General features: G+C 39.3%; 1 protein-coding gene across 2 annotated transcripts in view; it reads right to left on the bottom strand.

Annotated features, from left to right (window-relative positions):
- Positions 1 to 20,584, bottom strand: part of Apool (apolipoprotein O like) — a 74,643-nt gene that overhangs the window by 34,941 nt on the left and 19,118 nt on the right. For both annotated transcript variants that reach the window (XM_052171524.1, XM_052171525.1), the window contains exons 2-5: positions 19,296 to 19,400; positions 6,948 to 7,067; positions 3,532 to 3,586; positions 2,005 to 2,103 (exon numbers count right to left, since the gene is read on the bottom strand). In XM_052171524.1, the coding sequence (XP_052027484.1) occupies positions 2,005 to 2,103; positions 3,532 to 3,586; positions 6,948 to 7,067; positions 19,296 to 19,400 (379 nt within the window). The remainder of the gene's footprint in view (positions 1 to 2,004; positions 2,104 to 3,531; positions 3,587 to 6,947; positions 7,068 to 19,295; positions 19,401 to 20,584) is intronic.

Genomic DNA, 20,584 nt, shown 5'->3' with positions numbered 1-20,584 from the left:
TAACCTGGGTATAAGGAGTTCTGTATCAAGACCTGTCACACAGCTTTCTCCTCACATCCACTCCCCCTAAACACTTCCACAGAGCCAGAGCAATGCTCAATAGCAGTAGGGAGCAAAGTACTCTCACCCAGCACTTAGGCCGACAAGACGACTGATTCAAAATGATATGCATCTTAAATCTGTCTGGCATGCTGGACTTTGAATGAGACTAAGAAATCAGATATATTTTTCTGCCAACAGGAGTAAGAACTGTTAACTCTTTCAAACAGCTTGTTGACCCCTAGTTTAAAAAAGAAATAGTAATATATTCAAGTGGAAAAAATACCTGATGTTTGCTGGTGACTGCAGTTTGTGATATGTTACAAACCTTGTACTTTTTTTCTGTCCAGTTTAATTATTCGTAAAGGAGCCTGCTAAAGTCAAGTCTACAATAGACTGAACTTGGAGAAAGTAGGTAAGAAGGCTACTTTATGTGGTATGGAGAAAGTCTGGGCTAATTAAAGTATAGCTAAACTTGAATCTCAGCTCTGTTCCTTCCTCCTCACTATTTTTGTTTAGTTCTTTTTGTTTATTTGTTTTTTTTAAAGCAGGGTTTCTTTTCTCTGTGTAGTCCTGGCTATCTTGGAACTCACTCTGTTGACCAGGCTGGCCTCAAATTCACAGAGATCCAACTGCCTTTGTCTCTTGGGTGCTGTGATTAAAGGTGTGCGGTGTACACCATTATTGCCTGGCTGTTTATTTAGTTCTTGATTTAACAATCCCAATATGTAAGGATTAGAGTCTCTTAACTCATCAAAAATTCCCTGAATTATGGTGATATATGGCATTTTTCTTTAATGAAGTATTAAAGAAAGAATAATATTCACCCTTTCTTTAACTGTATATAAAAACTTGTTCTGAAAACTCCATTCCTATCTTATAAATGTTGATTTCAACTACTTTGGTCAGGTTGAAACCAAAAGTTAACCAGATTTTATCTGAGATACAGCATGTCTTCTTCAAATCCTTAATATTAAATACAGTGTTAGAGCAGCATGATTAAGCAAAACAGTTTTACATAGTTAATTATACTAACATACAATTCTCAAGATTCTTTTGGGAGCATGAATTTCACCACCAATGTTGCATGTGCCAATACCTCAAAATACTCAGTATTCAGGGCACTGAATACTGTGTCTTTGTGGGGCTGTGCCACTGAGTCCTTTATTCATTTACCAGCTTGGAGAAATACTTAGCTTGTTTCCAGCTTTTTATGATTATTTACAATTGCTATAAGCATTTGTGTATCGGTGTTTCATTTCTCTATTCTCTTAGGGTTTCAATTGCTGCAACAAAACACCAGGACCAAGCAAGTTGGGGAGGAAAGGGTTTATTTGGCTTACACTTCCAGATCACTATTTATCATTGAAGGAAGTCATGGCAGGAACTCAAAGAGGGCAGGACCTGGAAGCAGGAGCTGATGTCATTGGGGGGGGTGGTGCTTATTCTTGTTCTACATGGCTTGTTTGGCCTGCTTTCTTACAGAACCCAGGGCCACCAGCACAGGGGATGGCACCACCAACAATGTGCTGTGCCCGAACCTATCAATCACTAGTTAAGAAAATGACTTACAGTTGGATCTTAAATGGAGGCATTTTCTCAACTGAAGTTCCCTCCCTTCAGATAAATCTAGCTTTTGTCAAGTTAACACAAGATTATCCAGCACATCTAGGATAAGTAAATACTTTGGAATGTCACTCCTAAGTTGCTTGATATGTGTATGGTTAAACTCTTTTCCATAATTCTTATATCACTTTGCATTTTTACCAACAGAATACAAGAATTTCAGTAGTTCCCCATTCTTTACTATAATTAGTATAGTCAAGCTCAAACTTTAAATATAAATATGGTACAGTCAAGAATCAAAACATTTTTACACTAATTTAGTATCCACTAAATATCATGAAGGTAAACTGTAGAATATAAGATAACAGCATTGAAAGAGAAAATATCTTAAAAACATACCTTTCCTTGCTGAAACCAAACCTGCCAATCCCGAAGCTGTAATCAATCCCATTTTGGGAAGAAAATCTTGAGGAGGATTCTTCAGATAGACATATGCATCTGAAGAGACCAGTTAAGAATGAATAAGAATGACTCCAACTGGATGTTCCAAGCTAGAGATTAGTATATAATAGCAAACAATATGATAATAGTGGTAGTTTAAATATACTTCAAATAAGTTATACAAAAAATGATATGGGCAGCAACTTAAAACGTTTGTTATAATACTAACTACAAAATCAAATCTACCTTCCATAGATCATTTAATATAAACTTCTTTATGATATATACTATTATTATTCGTTATAATCTTGTTAAAAGAGCTATGGGGCTAGAAATTACAGCTTAAATATGATTTCCATAAAATAAAGTCCTAATTGTGTATGTTTTACATTCCTACCATGAGCAGGCTTCTGCTGTTACCTGTTTAAACATTGGTAAAACTCCAGCAAGAATTAAGGATATAAAGGAATTTTGAAACTAGACATTTCTTGTCACTGTCTCCCCAAAACCTCACATTAGGCACTGGTTAAAAGCAAAGATCAAGATGAGAGGTAAAAATAGTCAGTACAGATGCTTCAGTGTTCTATACATTTGTTTCCAGCTCTAAAAATATACTTTTTATCATAGTTATTGATGAAAATCACATACATAATTATGGTTCTCAAGATTGATGAGGGATAGCTGGGTATATTGGTGCACATGTTAACCCAGCACTTGGGATAAGACCAGAAGATAAAGACAGAAATCAGAGTTCCAGGTTCAACAAAGCTACAAAATATTAATACACATGTTGAATCTTTATATATATTAAATAATAATATTTCAACTAAACTACATTAAGTTTATGAAGAAACCTAAAATATTAGCTTATTTTTCTTTCTGTTCTCCATACATGCTTATTTTACCAACTGCTCTAGGCAAGGAATATCAGGAAGCTATGTCTGCTGCCAAATATCATTAAGAAACTAAAGTGCAATTACTTTCCAACATTAGCTGAGACAGTTCAAGATGTGTGATTCTATGTCATTTCCCAGCAATTGATAGAAAGGCATAATGTATTTTAACTGATAATAACACTTATTTAAACCAATTAGCAAAAGACGGGATAAATCTTTATACTTTTTAAATATACAATGTGGACTTTCAGTTAAAAAGTGGCTTGAGTTTGAATCTGGGCATTCCCTCCTAGTAACCTTGGGAACCTACTTAAAGTTTCTAAACTTTAGTTTCCTAATCTGTAAGAGATAAATCTACAGTTATAATAGCAATACTCAGCAATGTAACAGAGCCTTAGCATATAATAAATTGTTAAAGAAACAGTATATACTATTGCTTTGTTATTATTAAAAATAAAGTACACCATCTATCTTCTACATCAGTATAACCATAATAATGGGTAATATACTATGTTTATATTCTTAAATTTTAAACAAAACAATTTAAAACCATAATATATTTCTAATTATAGATGGTTTACTCACCTACCTTTTCCAAATTGTACTGTATCCATAACCCCATTCTTCATAAAGAGATAAATGCTCTATGCAAAAAGGGGGTACAAAAAAGATGTGAATTTTTGAGAGGTTAATCAGTACAGCTCTGAGATTATATTTAGCTGTTGATTTAGTAGTACATTAAACTCTAAGTCCAGATTTTTCTGCTTATTCCCTGGGCGTATACTTGCTTACTGTATTGTTCCTTCATCTCTTGTTTTCCATTTCACATACCATAGTAATTATCATGTATTATTTTCCTCATAGAACTGGGCAATGTAATACCTTTAAAATAATCAGTGATTTTACAGAAAAGATACTTAAAATTTTATAAAATTTTATCATCTTTCTTTATAATAGCCTAGAAAAAGAGGAAATGGATTGTCAATAAATCATGAAGGGAGGTAGATCTCAGCACACACACAAACCATCTGACTAATAAGAATGTAATAGCAATGGCATAATGATTTGTAGAGAAAAAACTAAATCAGGAAAGCCTAATGAAAAGCACTTTATCTCTTCCCTTTATCTTAGTGTGCAATTAGAAGGAGAAAAAATAAATGAGCCATTTATTTTTAAATAGTAACATAAATTCTCCATAAATCAAGATTATATTAACCTACTGAAGGGATTAAAGCTTTAAAGCAATGTTGTTTTTCTGTTTACCTATTTCTAACATACTTAGATGCCAAGATACTATTATATTAATTGAGTGGTGGGTGTTATCTCACTTATATTAGAGGAAATATGAGTGATTTTTCTCAGAATCTTACTGATTATCCCATGCTGAATTCCATTGTACAAACTAGAAAACACAATCTAAACATACAACCTCCTTATGTATGAAACCATGGGATGGAAACAAAGTAACAGATATTTTCAATGCAGAAAAACAGAAACAATTATATTAGATGGGAATGAAAGTAAATTATTGAGATGTCTTGGTTTACGAATACATTCTCAGTTTAAGAGAAGATGTTTACCATGGCTTAAAGCTCTATAAACTGGCATAAAACAAAGTGCCACTGGGACATTTCTCTTGGGGAACTGTCTTAGAAAACATCACATGTAACTGAGTTGTTTAAACCATTTGGTCTTTGGGCAAAATTTTCCCTAACTATATTGACGAATTCCTTTCCACCACATGGGGGCACTGCTACATCAATTTCAACCGCAACAGCAAACCATAAGCTTGTATTGAATTCACACTCCATGAAACTACTTTTCACAAAGAAGTCATTTAAATCAGGCTTTTTTGAGGAATAGATTGCGTATTTAGGAGAAAATTAGAGAGGAAAAGTTGTTTACATTGAAGATGAAATGCATTGGAAAGTGCCCTTCATCAACCTATTTGCTTCAGCATATTAACAGAATAAAATGTTCTTTCAGTCTTAAATTGGGTGATAGTTACAATAGCAATTTAAAGATCTCTCAGGAACAATTACCTCACTGTAGACACATCTGAGTACACTATAGAAAATGAGGTCTCAAGAGACCTAAGTCTGAATCATCTAGCTCTTGCCATGTAGCTTGAGGGGCATGACTCAGACCATAATTAAGATATTTCCCACAGAGATCACATTAAGGGTGACTAGCACAACCTGTACCCTGGAAATGTATGACAAACACAAACTTTCAAAAATAACCTCACATCACATGCTTGAAATATCACATGGATTGATCAGAGTTCACTGATTAGATACCTCACCTAAGGATGCTATTTTTTTATACATTTATTGGGAATTTTCTTGATGATAATAATTACTGTGTGTGTGTGTGTGTGTGTGTGTGTGTGTGTGTGTGTGTGTCACCAGGCATGCTTTTCAAGCATTTCACTGAGCCATCTCACCAGGCTCAGCAATTTCTTTTTAAATGAATAGATTAGAATTACATATGATAGGGAATCTGCATCTCTAAATCTTAACAACATGGTCGCTTAAACAAGACCTTCACAATGACACCACCAGGTGACATTCCAACTAGGATTAGGAAATCTCACAAAGCCCAAGCCTAGAGCTACAGGCAATTAATTAATGGTTTGTAAGAAAAGGGGAATCTGTGACCTCTAGAAACAAACTCCCTGATAGGTTAGTCAGTGCCAAGTAGTCAACCCTGAACACATACACATATGAACAACATTAGATGGACTCAGCAGTGTGTGTGTGTGTGTGTGTGTGTGTGTGTGTGTGTGTGTATCAATAAATAAGAAGTCATGTAATTGAGAGGCAACGATGGGAACACAGGAGGAGGTGGAGGATGGGAGAGGTTGAGGTGGAAATGATGTCAATACAACATTCATGCAGTGAATATGGTGCTCATGAATAAAATCAACGAAAAATAATAAAATAAATGTTAAAATTACACAAAGGTTTATAATCAGAATGCATTTGTTGGTGCAGTAAAACTGATTATTAGTTCAGTATTAGAAAAATATTGGTACCATTATTACTAAGACCCTCACAGTGGAGATGTTGACTACACACAGCTAAATTTATACAGTGCTGCTAATAAAACATCAGTGTGTTATCAGCTTCCACCTCAGTCAAGAATTTCAGCTGAGTCCAGTCATCCCGCCACCCTTGACAAGATACAAATTAAGCTGTTTTGACCTCTCTAGCACAGCTCATTTGCCTGATGAATGCCACAGAGTAGCCTCAGACACATGAACAGAAGAATCACCTATTTAAATTCTCATCACATTCCTAGCCTCAAAATAATTGGAATATACAATGCTTGGTATTGTAAGCATTTAAGGTAGTTTCCTCTCTTTTCAAAAAAATGCACCTATGAATCAAGTCTTACCCCAAATGTCATCATAAGAGCATCATCCAGCAAACAGGGGAACAGATGCAGAGACCCACATCCAGGCACTGTAGGTGCCTGGGTCAAGGACACTGTAAGAACAGGGCCCATAGAATCAACTAACCAGGGCTCATAGGGGCTCATAGAGACTGAACTGACAACCAGGGAACCTGTATGGGTCTGATATAGGTTCTCTGCATTTTTGTTATGGTTGTATAGCTTAGTGTTCTAGTGGGGCTCCTAACACTGAGAGCTAGGGTTATGTCTGATTCTTTGGCCTGGTCTTAGCACCCTTTTCCTCCTACTTTATTGCCTAATCCGGCCTGAATATGAGGGTGTGTGCCCAGTCTTACAGTATCTTGTTAGGACATGTTCACTGGCTATCCGTGGGAGGCCTGCTGTTATTTTGTTTGTTTGTTTGTTTTGGGAGGAAACAGAGAAGTTGATCTCGGGGAGAGGGGATGCAGGGAGAGGAGGGACTAGGAGAAGTAGAGGGAAGGGGAACTGTGGTAAGAGACGAATAAAAGTGTTCTTTTAAACCCACAACTATGAATACCTGAAACAATAAAAAACACTGATATCTAACTACTATCAAAATAGACTTACCTTGCACCAGCCAATATAATAAACAGTTGTAGTGCGGACAGATGCAAAGCCCCTTTGTAAATTACCAGGCTGTTCTTCAACATATTTAGAATGGAGAGGTGGCGCAGTGTATATGGGGAGCTGAGGATAAAAGAAAAGTTCATGTAAAAAACCAGGTTACCTCTTCCACCAGGGTCAAAATAGGAATCATCATTGACTCTGCTTCTAAAAACAGCTAAAACTGTCTATAGAATATAAACTATAGATATATGATAAACTGAACATAGAAACCTTTAGGAGGACAGAATCAAGTGATGTAACATACAGTATGACCCAGTGGGTTGTTTCACATTTTGTTTATATGGCATGGCTTCATTATATAGTCCAAGCAACTATAGCTCAAGATATTAAAATGGCCTCAAACTCATGATCTTGTACCTCTTCCTGAGTACTAGGATTGCAGATGTAGATCTGTACACATTAGTTTTAATCCTAGAAACTTTTAATTAAATTTTGTTATATTCACAATTATGCACATGTATGCCACAGTGTGCATGTGGAGGTCAGAGGATAACTTGTAGGGTTGGTTTTCTCTATTTACCATGTAGCTACTTGTCATTGGCTTGGCGGTAAGGACCTTTTCTTAGCATTTTTATTACTGGGATGAAACACCATGACCAAAAGCAAGTCAGGAAAGGATTTATTTGGCTTAAGCTTCCAGACTGTAGTCTATCACTAAAGGAAGTCAGGACAGGAAATCAACCAGGGCAGGAACCTGGAGGCAGAAGATGATACATAGGCCTTGGAAAGATGCTGCTTACTGGCTTGTGTCTCATGCTTCAGTCAGGCTGCTTTCTTACAGAACACAAGACCACCAGCCCAGAGATGGCACCATCCACAATGGGCTAGTCCAGCCCCCAACAATCGCTAATTAAGAAAATGCCTTACAGACTGATCTTATGAAGACTTTTTTTTTTTAAATTGAGGTTCCCCCTTTTCAAATAACTCTAGCTTGTATCAAGTTGACATAAAACTAGTTACTATAGGCCTTTAGCTGCTAAGCCATCTCACCAGTCCTTAATCCTATGAAAAATTTAACTGTAAAAATCTGCAAACAATTCAAATATTTATCAAGGGAAGAGTAGACAATTAAACTGGGTTATCCAGATGCAACAAAATATAAATTAGTGCTAAATACAAAAAATTATAATCACATTGCTGGAAATGATAGTATATTATATGCCTTTAATCCCACCATTCCGGAGGCAGAGGCAGGCAGACCTCTGCTAGTCTGAAGCCAATGTAATCTACACAGTGAGTTCCAAGCCAACTGGAAGTACACAGTGAGACCTTGCCTCAATAAAAAAAAAATAAATTATAGTTACATACAAAATTCAGATAAATTTAAAAAAAAAAAACTACTACTAAGCCAAAAGGCTAAGAAGTAGAAAATTACATACAGGTATATTTCATAAATATGCAATTCAAATGTGTATAAACACCAAAATTGCTTAACAAAAGTTTTTGTTTATTTTGTTTTTTAAGTAGTTAATTAATTTCATCCCAAATATTGCCCTCTCCTGATCCCCCCTGCAGAGTTCCTCCCCCTTCCCCTTTACCTCTGAGAAGATATACCTACACCTGCTCCCAGTATTCCCTTACCCTGGGTCATCAAGTCTCTGCAGGATTAGGCATATCTTCTCCCACTGAGGCCAAAAGTGGTATCCCACTGCTACATATGTGACAGGGGCCTAGGATCAACCTGGGAGCTCTCAGGGATCCAGGTGAGTTGACAGACCTGGGGATTTTTTTGTTGTTTTTTTTTGTTTGTTTGTTTGTTTTGTCTTGTAAGGAAATTATGGAACTGGAGAAATGACTCATCAGGTAAGAACACTGGCAGAGCAGCCAAGTTCAATTGCCAGCAGCCACATGGTAGCTCACAATTGTTGGAATGTAACTCCAGTTCCAGGGAGGATCCAACACCTTCTCTGGCCTCTGTGCGCAAAAGGCACACATCTGGTTCACATACATACATACTGGCAAAATATCCATATTTACATTAAATAAAATTCAAAGATAAGAATCAAAAGGGAATGATACAAAGACTAAGAATAAAAAGGGAAATGATACTCAGTGGTGGTATGGTTATATCTCATACAAATTGATAAAAGATATAATTTATATGAAAGGAGATCTAGATCTAGATTATAGACAGGTATAAATATAGATATCAGATATATTATAGAAAGTCCACCCACACAAAAGAAACCTAGATGTGGTAAAATAAGTAAAATTATTAATTTAAACATTTGCCCATTATAAAGGCATTGTTGTTGTTGTTGTTGTTGTAGTTATGGGAAATAATGGAGCTGGAGATGTGGCTCTGCAGTTAGAAGCAGTAGCTGTTCTTCCAGGGCATCCAAGTTCAATTCCTAGCTGCCACACAGAAGCTTACAAACACCTCTCCCTCCTGTTCTGACCCCTACAATAAATTAAGTCAAATTTATGACATCAACAAATTTAGAAAGTTCCACAGATATTTAGGCTTAACCAGGCTGTCTGCTCATTATACTCCCCAATGTCCAATTTTATTAAATGTTGGTTTTAGTTTTGTGAGTTAGGAGATGAAACTTAGGTTTCTACAAATTCTCTACCCCTGAGGAATATCCCCAGCACTATTGAAGGGTCTCACCTTGTGGGCCAGGCTAGCTTAGGAATCAGGATCTTCCTTTCTCTGCCTTGCAGGTCAGTTCATTAAATATTCTATTTATGTCCACCAGCCACACTAAAATTTGTTGATTATAATTTTATACACCAGTATATTTTAAACTAACAGTTTAAAAAATGAATTCATTTGTAATCTACTGTAAGCAAAATTTTATGTCTAAAGTTTCTTGGGAAAGGGGTCAGAATGGTTTAAAATTATTTACCTTCTTAGGCACAGATATTCAAGAACTGAAAAACTGCAATAGAATTGCAACTCTGTTGCAAAAAAATTTAAAGACCAGCAAATAGGATATCAATGTATATCTTATGGCGAGAACATTCTCACTCTGCATTGGAGGCTTTGGACTTAAACACCACTTATTATATTCAATGTACTTGTATCTAGTTAGAAATTGTAGTTAAGGGTACTAGAGAAATGGCTCAGTGGTTAGGAGCACTGACTGCTCTTCCAGAGGTCCTGAGTTCAATTCCCAGCAACCACATGGTGGGTCACAACCATCTATAATAGGGCCCGATGCCCTCTTCTGGTGTGTGTCTGAAAAAAGCCATAGTGTACTCATATACATAAAATAAAATGTGGTTAGATTAAACTTTAAAATCACTTTTAAAATAGAATTAAAGAAACTAGAACTCTCAAATGTGTATTTTTTTTCTTGTTATTTCTTGGTTAAAGAATAAGCAAATGGCAAAAAATCAGTCAAATTCATGATAAATTCAGGATTTAAAAAAGAAATTTCCAGGGACATTTATGGTTTGGACAGTCATTATAGTGGTCCACAAATTTCTTGCTTAAAGACAGTATCTCATGGCCCTGAAAAGTTTTCTATTCAAGAAGACTTTATGTTCACTAAATGGCACTCAATAAAGCAAGAGCATATTGATCCTTTTGAAACAAATGTTTAACAAGAAAAAGTTGAACCAAGGATTTTTATTCAGCTAGAAACTTAACAAAATTAAATTGACCAAAATACTTCATTCACAAAGTATTCTGATATGGTAGAGATTATATTAATAAATACATTTAAGCAGAGGTATTGTTCGCATTACACAATAAAGGTACATTGACATTCTGCATGTACATTATATTCTAGTTCTTTTGACATTTGAAATTCCCCAAAAGTAGATGCTGAGTTTTTTTAAATATTTCCTATCATATAGCTAGCAAGATGACTTGTTTAACAAATAAATGGATTAATTCTAATTAAAATGTATTTGAGAATTCTGTATGCTCTATAACATAGTAAAATATAGTAATTAATTTCAAAATTCAAAAGTATGAGTACTTCTAGATAAGGCAACACACTAGAAAATGCTGCTCTATGACCTTGTGAAGGACAAGAGTCACAATAAGAAAAGGCAGATTAAAATTCCAAACAAATAAAGGAAGGAAAAGCATTAGAAATTCTCAAAGTCATATGCTGCTTAGTTTTCTCAACTTGACATATACTAGTGTCATCTGGAATGTGGTGGTTTAAATATGTTTGGCCCAGGGAGTGGCACTATCTGGAGGTATAGCCTTGGAGTAGGTGTGTCATTGTGAGCTGGGCTTTAATAGCCTCTTCCTACCTGCCTGGAAGCTAGTGTTTTCCTATCTGCCTTCAGATGAAGATGTAGAACTCTCAGATCCTGCTGCACCATGCCTGCCTGGACACTGCCATGCTCCTGCCTTGATGATAATGGACTGAACTTCTGAATCTGTAAGCCAGCCCCAATGAAATACTGGCCTTGTAAGACTTGCCTTGGTCACGGTGACTGTTCACAGCAGTAAAACCCAAACTAAAACAGAAGTTGGTACCAGAGCCTAGGGTACTGCTGAGATAGGCTTGACCATGCTTCTGTTTGGAGGAATGTGGATTTTGAGACTTTGGACTTGGAAAGCAGTGGAATCCTTTATGTGGGGTTTAATGGACTACCCTAGTAAGAATATGGAAGACTTGTAAGAGGCCAAACCTACTCCATCTTGGGACCAGCCTCTATCTTGAACAACAAAAACCTAAGAACTTGATCTACAGCAGAACCCAAGCTGCAGCCAAGTACCAGGAAGAGCCCTACATTTTGTCCTTGACCCATACCCCAGTGTTACTCCCTAGCTACTTCCTAGCAACAGTTAATCAAAGATTAGTCTGGTTGTTTCAAATGTACTTTCAGACAGTTTGTGATTGCATACAGTGTTGCTTCAGAGTACCCACCTGTAGGCTTATTAGATGCTTGCCAGACTGGACATCCCTTCCCTCACCCTCTCACTTGAGATTATTTTCCTATAAAACTTGTCCTGCTGAGGGTTCAAGTCTGCTTGGGCTTCCCTTCCTGTTCTGCTGTGTCAGGGTTAGGTTGGAGGGATGCCCAAGGCCAAGCTTGTAATAAAGAGACCCTAATGCTATTACATCAGAAATGGATCTTTTGTGGTCTTTTGGAGTTCACAAACACTTCCTGGCACAACATTTTGGTACACTGCCTAGGAATTCCAAGACCACCAGGACCCAACTAGGATGGTCTTAGTATCAGGAATGTCTGAGTCTGTGAATATCTGTCCACGTGTTTATGTAGTCTGTGTCTGTCTATGTGTTTGTGCAGTACCACAGTAATTCTATTCTGAATAATTCTCTAATTGTGTAATGAAAAGGCCTAAAAATCTGTATTTCCTGGCAAGAAACAACAAAAGCAGATGTGGAATCCTCCTGAAGTGGATGTGCTGGTACATTGTAGGCACAGGAGCTTGGGAGACATTTCAAACTCCCTGGGGGAGGGAGTGCCCCTGGAGTTAATTCCTGGGAAAGATGGAGCAGACATGGAACCCCACTAGGGGATGTGGAACCCTGCTGTATATAGTCCTGGTTATTTTTGCTGCTGGCTAGCCGTCTGCTCTGTGTGTGTCACTTTAAAGAAATGCTGTCCATTCTGTTTTCTGTTTCTTGTTACAAGGTTAATTTGATGTTAGGTCTACAGGACAGACAACAGGCATGAGTTTTTGCCTTGGCTAACAAAATGTCCAAGGGTACAAAGGAGGAGACAGCAGATCACCTCTCTCCTGCACTATCCCTTTCCTGGTCCCCCAAGAAGAAGCAGAGGAAGATATTATTTTTCCACCCCCATATTATTCAACCCCTTAAGTAGAATGGCAGTGGCCCCAAGCAGCCCTGCCTTCTGAGCCTGAGTCTGTCATCCTGGCCTAGCGTACAGTAGGCCCAGTTGGTGATCAAGGAAACCAACCTCAGCTTTATTGGCCCTTTGCCACTAGTGACCTTTTTTTTACTGGAGAACACAGAACTCCCCCCTTTTCAGATAACCCTCAAGATTTAACTAATCTTCTAGAGGAAGTCCTTTTCACCCACCAATGCACTTGAGATGATTGTGAAGAGCTCTTGCAGGTCAACCACAGACAAAGGCTAGAAAACTGGTTCCTGGCCCCACAAGGGAATCTACCCAGATTAGGACTTTAACAATGCTAAAGGTAAGGAGAGGCTAAGTCCTACTGCCAGGCTCCAATTGGCAAGTCTCAAAGCAGCTGAGACAGCCACTAATTTGCCCAAAGATAAGCAAAAACTCTAGTCTTTATTAACCAGGTAGCACCAGATACTAGGAAACTCTAAAGGGTTCAATGACTAAGAAAAAAGAGTTGAAAAGATAATGGCAGAAAAAGTGTTTAATAAAGATAGAAAAATAGGAGAAAAAGACATGGAAAAGACCAGAAGAAACAGACTATTGATCTGGTGATGATCCTGTTGGCAGCTATGACCAAACCAGAAGACTGTAAGAGACAGTCTGAAACGAATGGCTTCTAGAAACCAATGTGCTTACTCAGGCCCTGGCAAAGGGCCAGTGGACAACCTATGTAAAGAGACGTCTAAAACAAATGACTTCACATACACATACACACACACACACACACACAAAGGTAAGTGGGGCCCTAAGGACTGAGAATAGCTCCTCTTAGAAAAGAACCAATGCACTTATTGTAAAGTGGAGGGCCACCTGGCCAGGGAATTTCCCCCCCCCCCAAAAAAAGGCTATTCTGGAGGAGCTGAAGAGGTTTACAGCCCCATGGGAAGAACAATGACTTCAGACACCCAGACACCCCAAGACTCCCAGGGACGGAACCATCAACCAAGGGGAACACATGGTTCCAGCCAAAAATGTGTCAGAGGAATGCCTTGTTGGGCATCAGTGGGAGGAATGGCCCTTGTCAGGTAAAGGCTTAACAGAGGCCACAACAGAGGGAAAGGCGGGGAGGGAGTGGGTCAGGGGGAGGGGCATTTACATGGAGGCAGGGAGAGGGAGCAGGGGGAGGAGTTGGGGATCTTAGGGGAGGGGGAATATAGGGAAAGGTTTTACCATTGGCAATGTAAATGAAGACGATATTCAATAAAAAATAAAAAATAAATAAAAAACAAAAAGCCTATTCAAACCATGGCCTTAAAAGATGCCCAGAGTAACCCAAAAAAGAAACCTACCAGCTTCCTTGTTGGTAATAGAGCTTAACACTTTGTCTTGATAAAACCTAAAAGATAACGTCTCTTCAAAACAGTTTATAAATGACCTCCTCGTGACAGCAGAAACCAAAGAAGAATGTCTAAAAGACCAATAACCTCTTGGAAGACCTGAGAAATTTAGACTAATGAGCCTCCACTAAGAAGGCCCTAGTCTGCCAACCACAGCAAAAGGAGTATTGCCTCAGATTCTGGGCACTGGTGCCAGGCAGTAGCCTACCTGTCAAAGAAATTAGACCCAGGTGCCAGAAGCTGCCCCCCCTTACACATCACCACAGTGACCACCTCCTGATTAAGGATGCTGACAAACTGTCACTGGGCCAAAGCCCGACCATCACCAATGCCAGAATGACTCAATACCCAGGATAAACTTTCAGGCCCCAAGTGCACTAAGCTTAGCCACCCTGTTGCCTGACCCAGTGACCACAACAGGTCACTGTATGACTGCTCAGACATTTGGCCCACAGCCATGGAACCAGACCAGATCTTCAGATAATTTCATTCAGGATTGACAGAGATATGCTGGAGCAGCAGTGGTCTCAGACACCAAGATCTGATGGGCAAAGCCCAGAAAGCTAAACTGGTGGCTCTAATCAAGGTGTTAGAGCTGAGAAAAGACAAGACACAGCTGTGCCTTTGCTACCACTCACATTCATGGGGCTATTTATAGGGAGAGATGCCTTCTAAAGGCAGAAGAAGAAACTATCAAAAATAAAAACGAAATCCTCTCCCTACTAAGGGCTCTATGGGGCCCTAAAAAAGCTGGCCCATCCATTGCTTGGGACACCAGAGAGGAAAGGACCCAGTTTCAGAGGGCAACAATAGGGCAGATCAGGCAGCCCATCATGCTGCCCTAGAAATCGGACTTCTCTTGCCCTTGACTTCCCTGGATCTGGGGGATCCTATACTCCCTGACTACCCTAAGTATTCAAAAGATGACATAATCTGGGATAGGAATTTGCTCATGTTCTGTTATGGCAATGGTAGAGAACAGCAGATTATAAGCCCATTGTGCCAGAAGAAATGGGGCTATGCATACTTCACCATTCTTCACACGTGGGCATTCAGAGAATACAGGATTTGCTAATTTCAGGATTAGAATCTCAAATATAGCTTAGATTGTCAAGAACTATAAAGCTTGCCAGCTAACTAATGTGATGACTAACGAGAAGAACCCCAGTAATAGGTTCAGGGGCACAAAACCCAGAGTCTATTGAGAGACAGACTTCACATAGGTAAAACCAGAAAATTTAGATATAAGTATTTACTGATGCTTATAGATATGTTTTCAGGTTGGAGTGAAGCTTTCCCCACCAAACATGAAATTGTATCCACAGTGGCAAAGAAGATCTTAGAGGACAAACTGCCAAGGTAGGGACTTCCTCAGATGACAGGGTCAGACAGTGGACCAGCTTTTGTCTCCCAAGTAATTCAAGGACTAGCCAATATGCTTGTGATTGATTGGAAACTTTATTGTGCATACAGACTCCAGAGGTCAGGACAGGTAGAGAGAATAAACAAAACCCTAAAAGAGACCTTAACTAAATCATGCAGAGGTCATGCAGAGGAGCTAAGGTTTGGCAATGTGAGAGGCCATGTGCAGTTGATGTCCCAGGACTGAAGAAGCTGAGGTTTGGCACCATGTAGAGAGCCTATGAGAGGCCTAGTTGCAGAGGAAGATCCCAGTGTATTAGAAATGCTAATACCATGGGATGATCACCAAGAACAGAAGCAGTGGAGTGAGGTCAACCAGAACCTAGAGTGCTACAGAGGGCAGAGCTGGATAAGTGACCCAAGCTCTTTGGAGGAGCCCAGATCATGTGTGGATCCCAGACATTGGAACAAGAGTCTGTGAAGTTGAAGTTCACATGGAGACCACAAGATGTTAAAAATGCCAGAGCCATGGGATACCCACCAAAGAAAGCTGCTAACAGGAAGTAGAACCAGCCCAGGAGGAAGAAATTTGTTGCAGTCAACAAAGATTAAAAAGGAGTTGGAAATCTGAAGACCGCAGTTTGGAGTTTGCCCAGATGGCTTCCTGCCTTGCTTTGGGGATTACAGTTAAGTGACTAGATGAATCTCAGAAGAGACTTTGAACTTTAGACTTTTAACATTGTTGAGACTGCTATAGACTATGGAGACTTTTGCAGTTGGATTAAATGTATTTTGTATTATGCTATGGCCAGGTATGGCCCCCATAGACTCATGTATTTGAACAAGTCTATGGGGGTCAGGGAGTGGAATTTAGTGGTTTGAGTGTGTTTGACCCAGGGAGTGGCACTATTTGGAGATATAGCCTTAGAGTAGGTATGTCTCTGTAGGCATGGGCTTTAAGACCCTCCTCCTACATGCCTCCTGTCTGCCTTTGGATAAAGATGTAGAACTCTTAGCTCCTGCTGTACCATGCCTGCCTGGACACTGCCATGCTCCTGCCTTGATGAAAATACACTGAACCTCTGAATCTGTAAGCCAGTCCCAATAAAATGCTGATCTTTCAACAGTTGCCTTGGTCATGATGTCTGTTCACAGCAGTAAAACCCTAACTAAAACATGGGAAGGGTTGAAAGAAAGCCTTCGTCAGAATGGACTGTAGACAAATCTGTGAGTATTATCTTGAGTAATGATTGATGTAGAAGGGTCCAGCCCACTATGTGAGGAACCACCACTGGGCAGGTGGTCCTGCGTGGTATAAGAAAGCAACCTGAGCTCAGATGCAGGCCAAACCTGTCTGAAGAACAGGCAAGGTGCCTGTCTGCATATAGAACTCTCTCACTCCCTCAATTCCATTCCCAAAGACCCACTGCCCCCTCTTCTTGCCCCAAGACCTGTCTCCACTACTATCCTCCTGCCCCCAACTCAAACAGACATCCCCTGCTCAAGTGAAGGCCATAAAAATTCAGTAAATGATACCTAGTAATATTCTATACTTGTAGATCAGAGCCTAGTATAATAACCATCAGAGAGGCTCCATTCAGCAACTGATAGGAACAGATGTAGAGACCACAGCCAAACTTTAGGTGAACTCAGGAAACCTTCAAGGAAGATGGAGAAGGATGGTAGTAGCCAGAGGCTTAAGGAAGAACATGGCCCATGGAATCAACCAAGCAGGGCTAACAATGACTAACTGAAACTGAAACAACAAATACAGACCCTATAGATCTGAACTAGGTCCTCTACATATATATTATTGTTCTGTAGCTTGGTGTTCTTGTGGGACGCGTAATAGTGGCAGTGGGGGCTAAGTCTGATTCTTTCGCCTATTCTTAGGACCCTTTTTCTCCTCATGTGTTGTCTCATACATTCTCGATATGAGGGTTTTCTCCTAGTCCTATTGCATATTGTTACGTATATTGTATATTGTTATTGTATATTGTATATTGTATATTGCTGTGTTTAACTGATATCCCTGAGTGGCTTGCTCTTTCTGAAGGGAAACAGTAGGAATGGATCTGAGAGAGAGGGGAGGTGTTGGTGGTGGGGGTGCTGGGAGGAGTGGATGGTAGTGAAAATGCAGTCAAGATGTAATGCATGAAGGAAGGAAGGAAGGAAGGAAGGAAGGAAGGAAGGAAGGAAGGAAGGAAGGAAGGAAGGAAGGAAGGAAGGAAGGAAGGAAACTGAACAACACAGGAGGAGCAGGCCAGTATCATTCCTCCACCACCTCTGCTTCAGTTCCTGCCTTGGGTTTCTGCCCTGACTTTTCTTCATGATAGTAAGTTGTAAGAATGAAATACACCGTTTCCTTCCTATGTTGTTTTGGTCATTGTGTTTATCACAGCAAGCCAGGAGTGAGATGATACCTGAAATTGGGGGGGGGGGGGGAAAGGACTCATGTGAATATAGCTCCATGTGCATGGCTTACTGGAACTGCATGAGAAGCAAAGGGTGCTTCCAAAAAGTAAGCCAGGCAATCTGCTGAAAGAGAAGGAATGCTCTGCTTCTAGCATAATCCTGAAAACCTCACAAGTCTTTAATTCCAGAGAATTTGATGAGAAAGCTGACTCCTCCAGAAGACTAGGTAGCAGTGGAGAAGAATCCCATATGCCACCCTAAGAGCAGGAGTCAGCCACTCTGAAGATAAAGAATTCATTGTTTAAAACTGAGATACCTTAGAGCCTGAGAAAAGGGAACAACCATAAGTCAGGGAGCTTAGATCTCATCTGCCACAGTCCTGGGATGAGAGATTGCCCTGGAAAGCAGTTGTAGAGAGAAGGTGTGGTATGACCAGACACTAGCAATCAGAACAGTGAAGGTGAGAGGAGACCCAGCTCAGGCTGTAAAGTTCACAAAGAGAGTGAAAACCAACTGTCAGCTGCTGGGAACAGATCTCTTCAACTGGGAATAACACTGGAGTTTGATAACTCTGGGCGTAAGCTCAGCAGGTGAATCCATCTCTGGAGTCACCACCCATCAGTCATGCCCTGCTATAGCGGTGAAGAACTGTGAAGCTCCAGTGGTTTACTTGATACTCTAACCTGCATCCCTCCAGCACAGTAACTAATACTCAGATCTTGAATGTAGAAAAACAGGCCCTCTGTACAAATCAAAGTGCTATGGTTGCTTCTCATATGTAACTGGGAGATACTACCTAACTATAAAATGAACTACAGAGGGTACAAGCTGAGTATTTATTATGGGTCAGGCAAAAACCTGTCAGGCACACAGATTGCAAAGGTAAATGTGGACAGCAGAGCCCCTGTAATGGGAATACGGACAACTATTACAATGAAAGCAGATCTGGCAGACAGCAGACTCTTGTCCAATTAAAGCTCAAAGCAGCATAAATCATAGAAAAGACAAGAGTGTGCTTGTGCAAGAGCTTCCCCCACCTAATGCATATAACCAGGAGCATACAATTAAGAGGGTCCTAGAAAAAAAAGCTGTTCCCACATTTAAATGCTATTTTTCCATGTGCTTCTCATTTTAATGCCCCATTCTTAATGATTTCCCATTTAAAAAAAACCACCAATTTGAAGTAAAAATTCTGTATTTTTACTACATATTGTGTAATTTAAATACCTCACCACTATTTCTTTAAACAAATAAAATAATTAAGTGACTTCAAAGATATTTATGATAGATGAAGCAAAAATACCTACATAGTTTTTCCATTAAGTTTATATCATGCAAAATTCAGAAACATTTGTAGGCCAATTACCTTGTCTGGTCTCATTAGCTGCTTTTTGGGTTCCTCTTCTTTGGCTAGATGCACATTTATAGATGCATATATCAGACCTGCAGGCATGGATGTCAACTTTCCCATCTGAAAAAGACATATCAAAAAGACCACTTTAAGTGAAAAGATTCTGTTTCCAATTCCTGATTAGTATGGTGAGAATCTTGGGAAATACATTAAATATTCAACTATTCCAAATGTATACATTTACATAAAGCCCATGTGTTCCTCCAACTACTATAGAGGGCAAAAACTTCATGGTCTTCAAAGTCTGATTTTAAATGAATATATATGAACTCTTATCTTTATTACAATTTCCTAAAAGTGGGAACATCACTTGCCTCATGTGTGCAAAGCCCTGGAATCTATTTCCATACTTCATAAACTTAATGCAGTAGGTAGCACATGCTTGTTATAGTAGCACTCAGAAGTTAGAAAAGAAAAATCCAGAGCTTGAGGTCATCCTTGGTTATATAGCAAGTTCAAGGCCAGCATGGGTAACATAAAACTCTGTGTCTATCTTACACACACACACACACACACACACACACACACACACAGACAACTGAGAGGGCAGTGAGATGGCTCAGCAGCTAAAATCATGTACAATCTGATTACCTGAATTCAATTCTTGTTACTCATATAATAAAAAGCCAAACGCAGCAGTGCACACCTCAAATCCATTCTGTGCAGAAATGGAAGGTGGAGACAGGAACATATGGTAGAAGTTCTTAGGCCAGGTAACTCAGAGTATGCCATGCCTCAGAAACAAGAGAAACCCTGCCTGGAAAAGTCAAAGAAGCATACCAGCTCCCACCAGTTGTCATCCTCTGACCTCCAAAATTATACCATGACATGTGCATGTCATGGCACACAAATGCCTGCATTAACACATACATATCACACAAGCACACATACAATCTAAAAGGGCAGGTGAAATGGCTCATGCCTGCCACCAATCCCTAGGACCCAGACTGTAAAAACCCACTTCCTACAGGTTGTCCTCTGTCCTCCACATGAACACAGTGACACATGTAAACTCTGACACATGCAAAAGAGAGAAATAAAATCTAACTTAAGAAATGGAAAATTTTGGGCTACCTTGTTAGTATGCTTTCTAGAAACTTGTACTTTCTTTCAAATTTCGTATGACTATAACTGTGAACAAAGCCTACAAAACTAGAAAGAAGACAACCAAGGTAAAAACAGACACCAGGGAAGGCAGAGGGTGGGCAAAGGCGCATATGTGACTTAGGAAAAGAAACTGGCTA

The sequence above is a fragment of the Apodemus sylvaticus genome, chromosome X (assembly GCF_947179515.1).
Source record: "Apodemus sylvaticus chromosome X, mApoSyl1.1, whole genome shotgun sequence".
Classification (NCBI taxonomy): domain Eukaryota; kingdom Metazoa; phylum Chordata; class Mammalia; order Rodentia; family Muridae; genus Apodemus; species Apodemus sylvaticus.
This window is presented reverse-complemented; position numbering and strand designations above follow the sequence as displayed.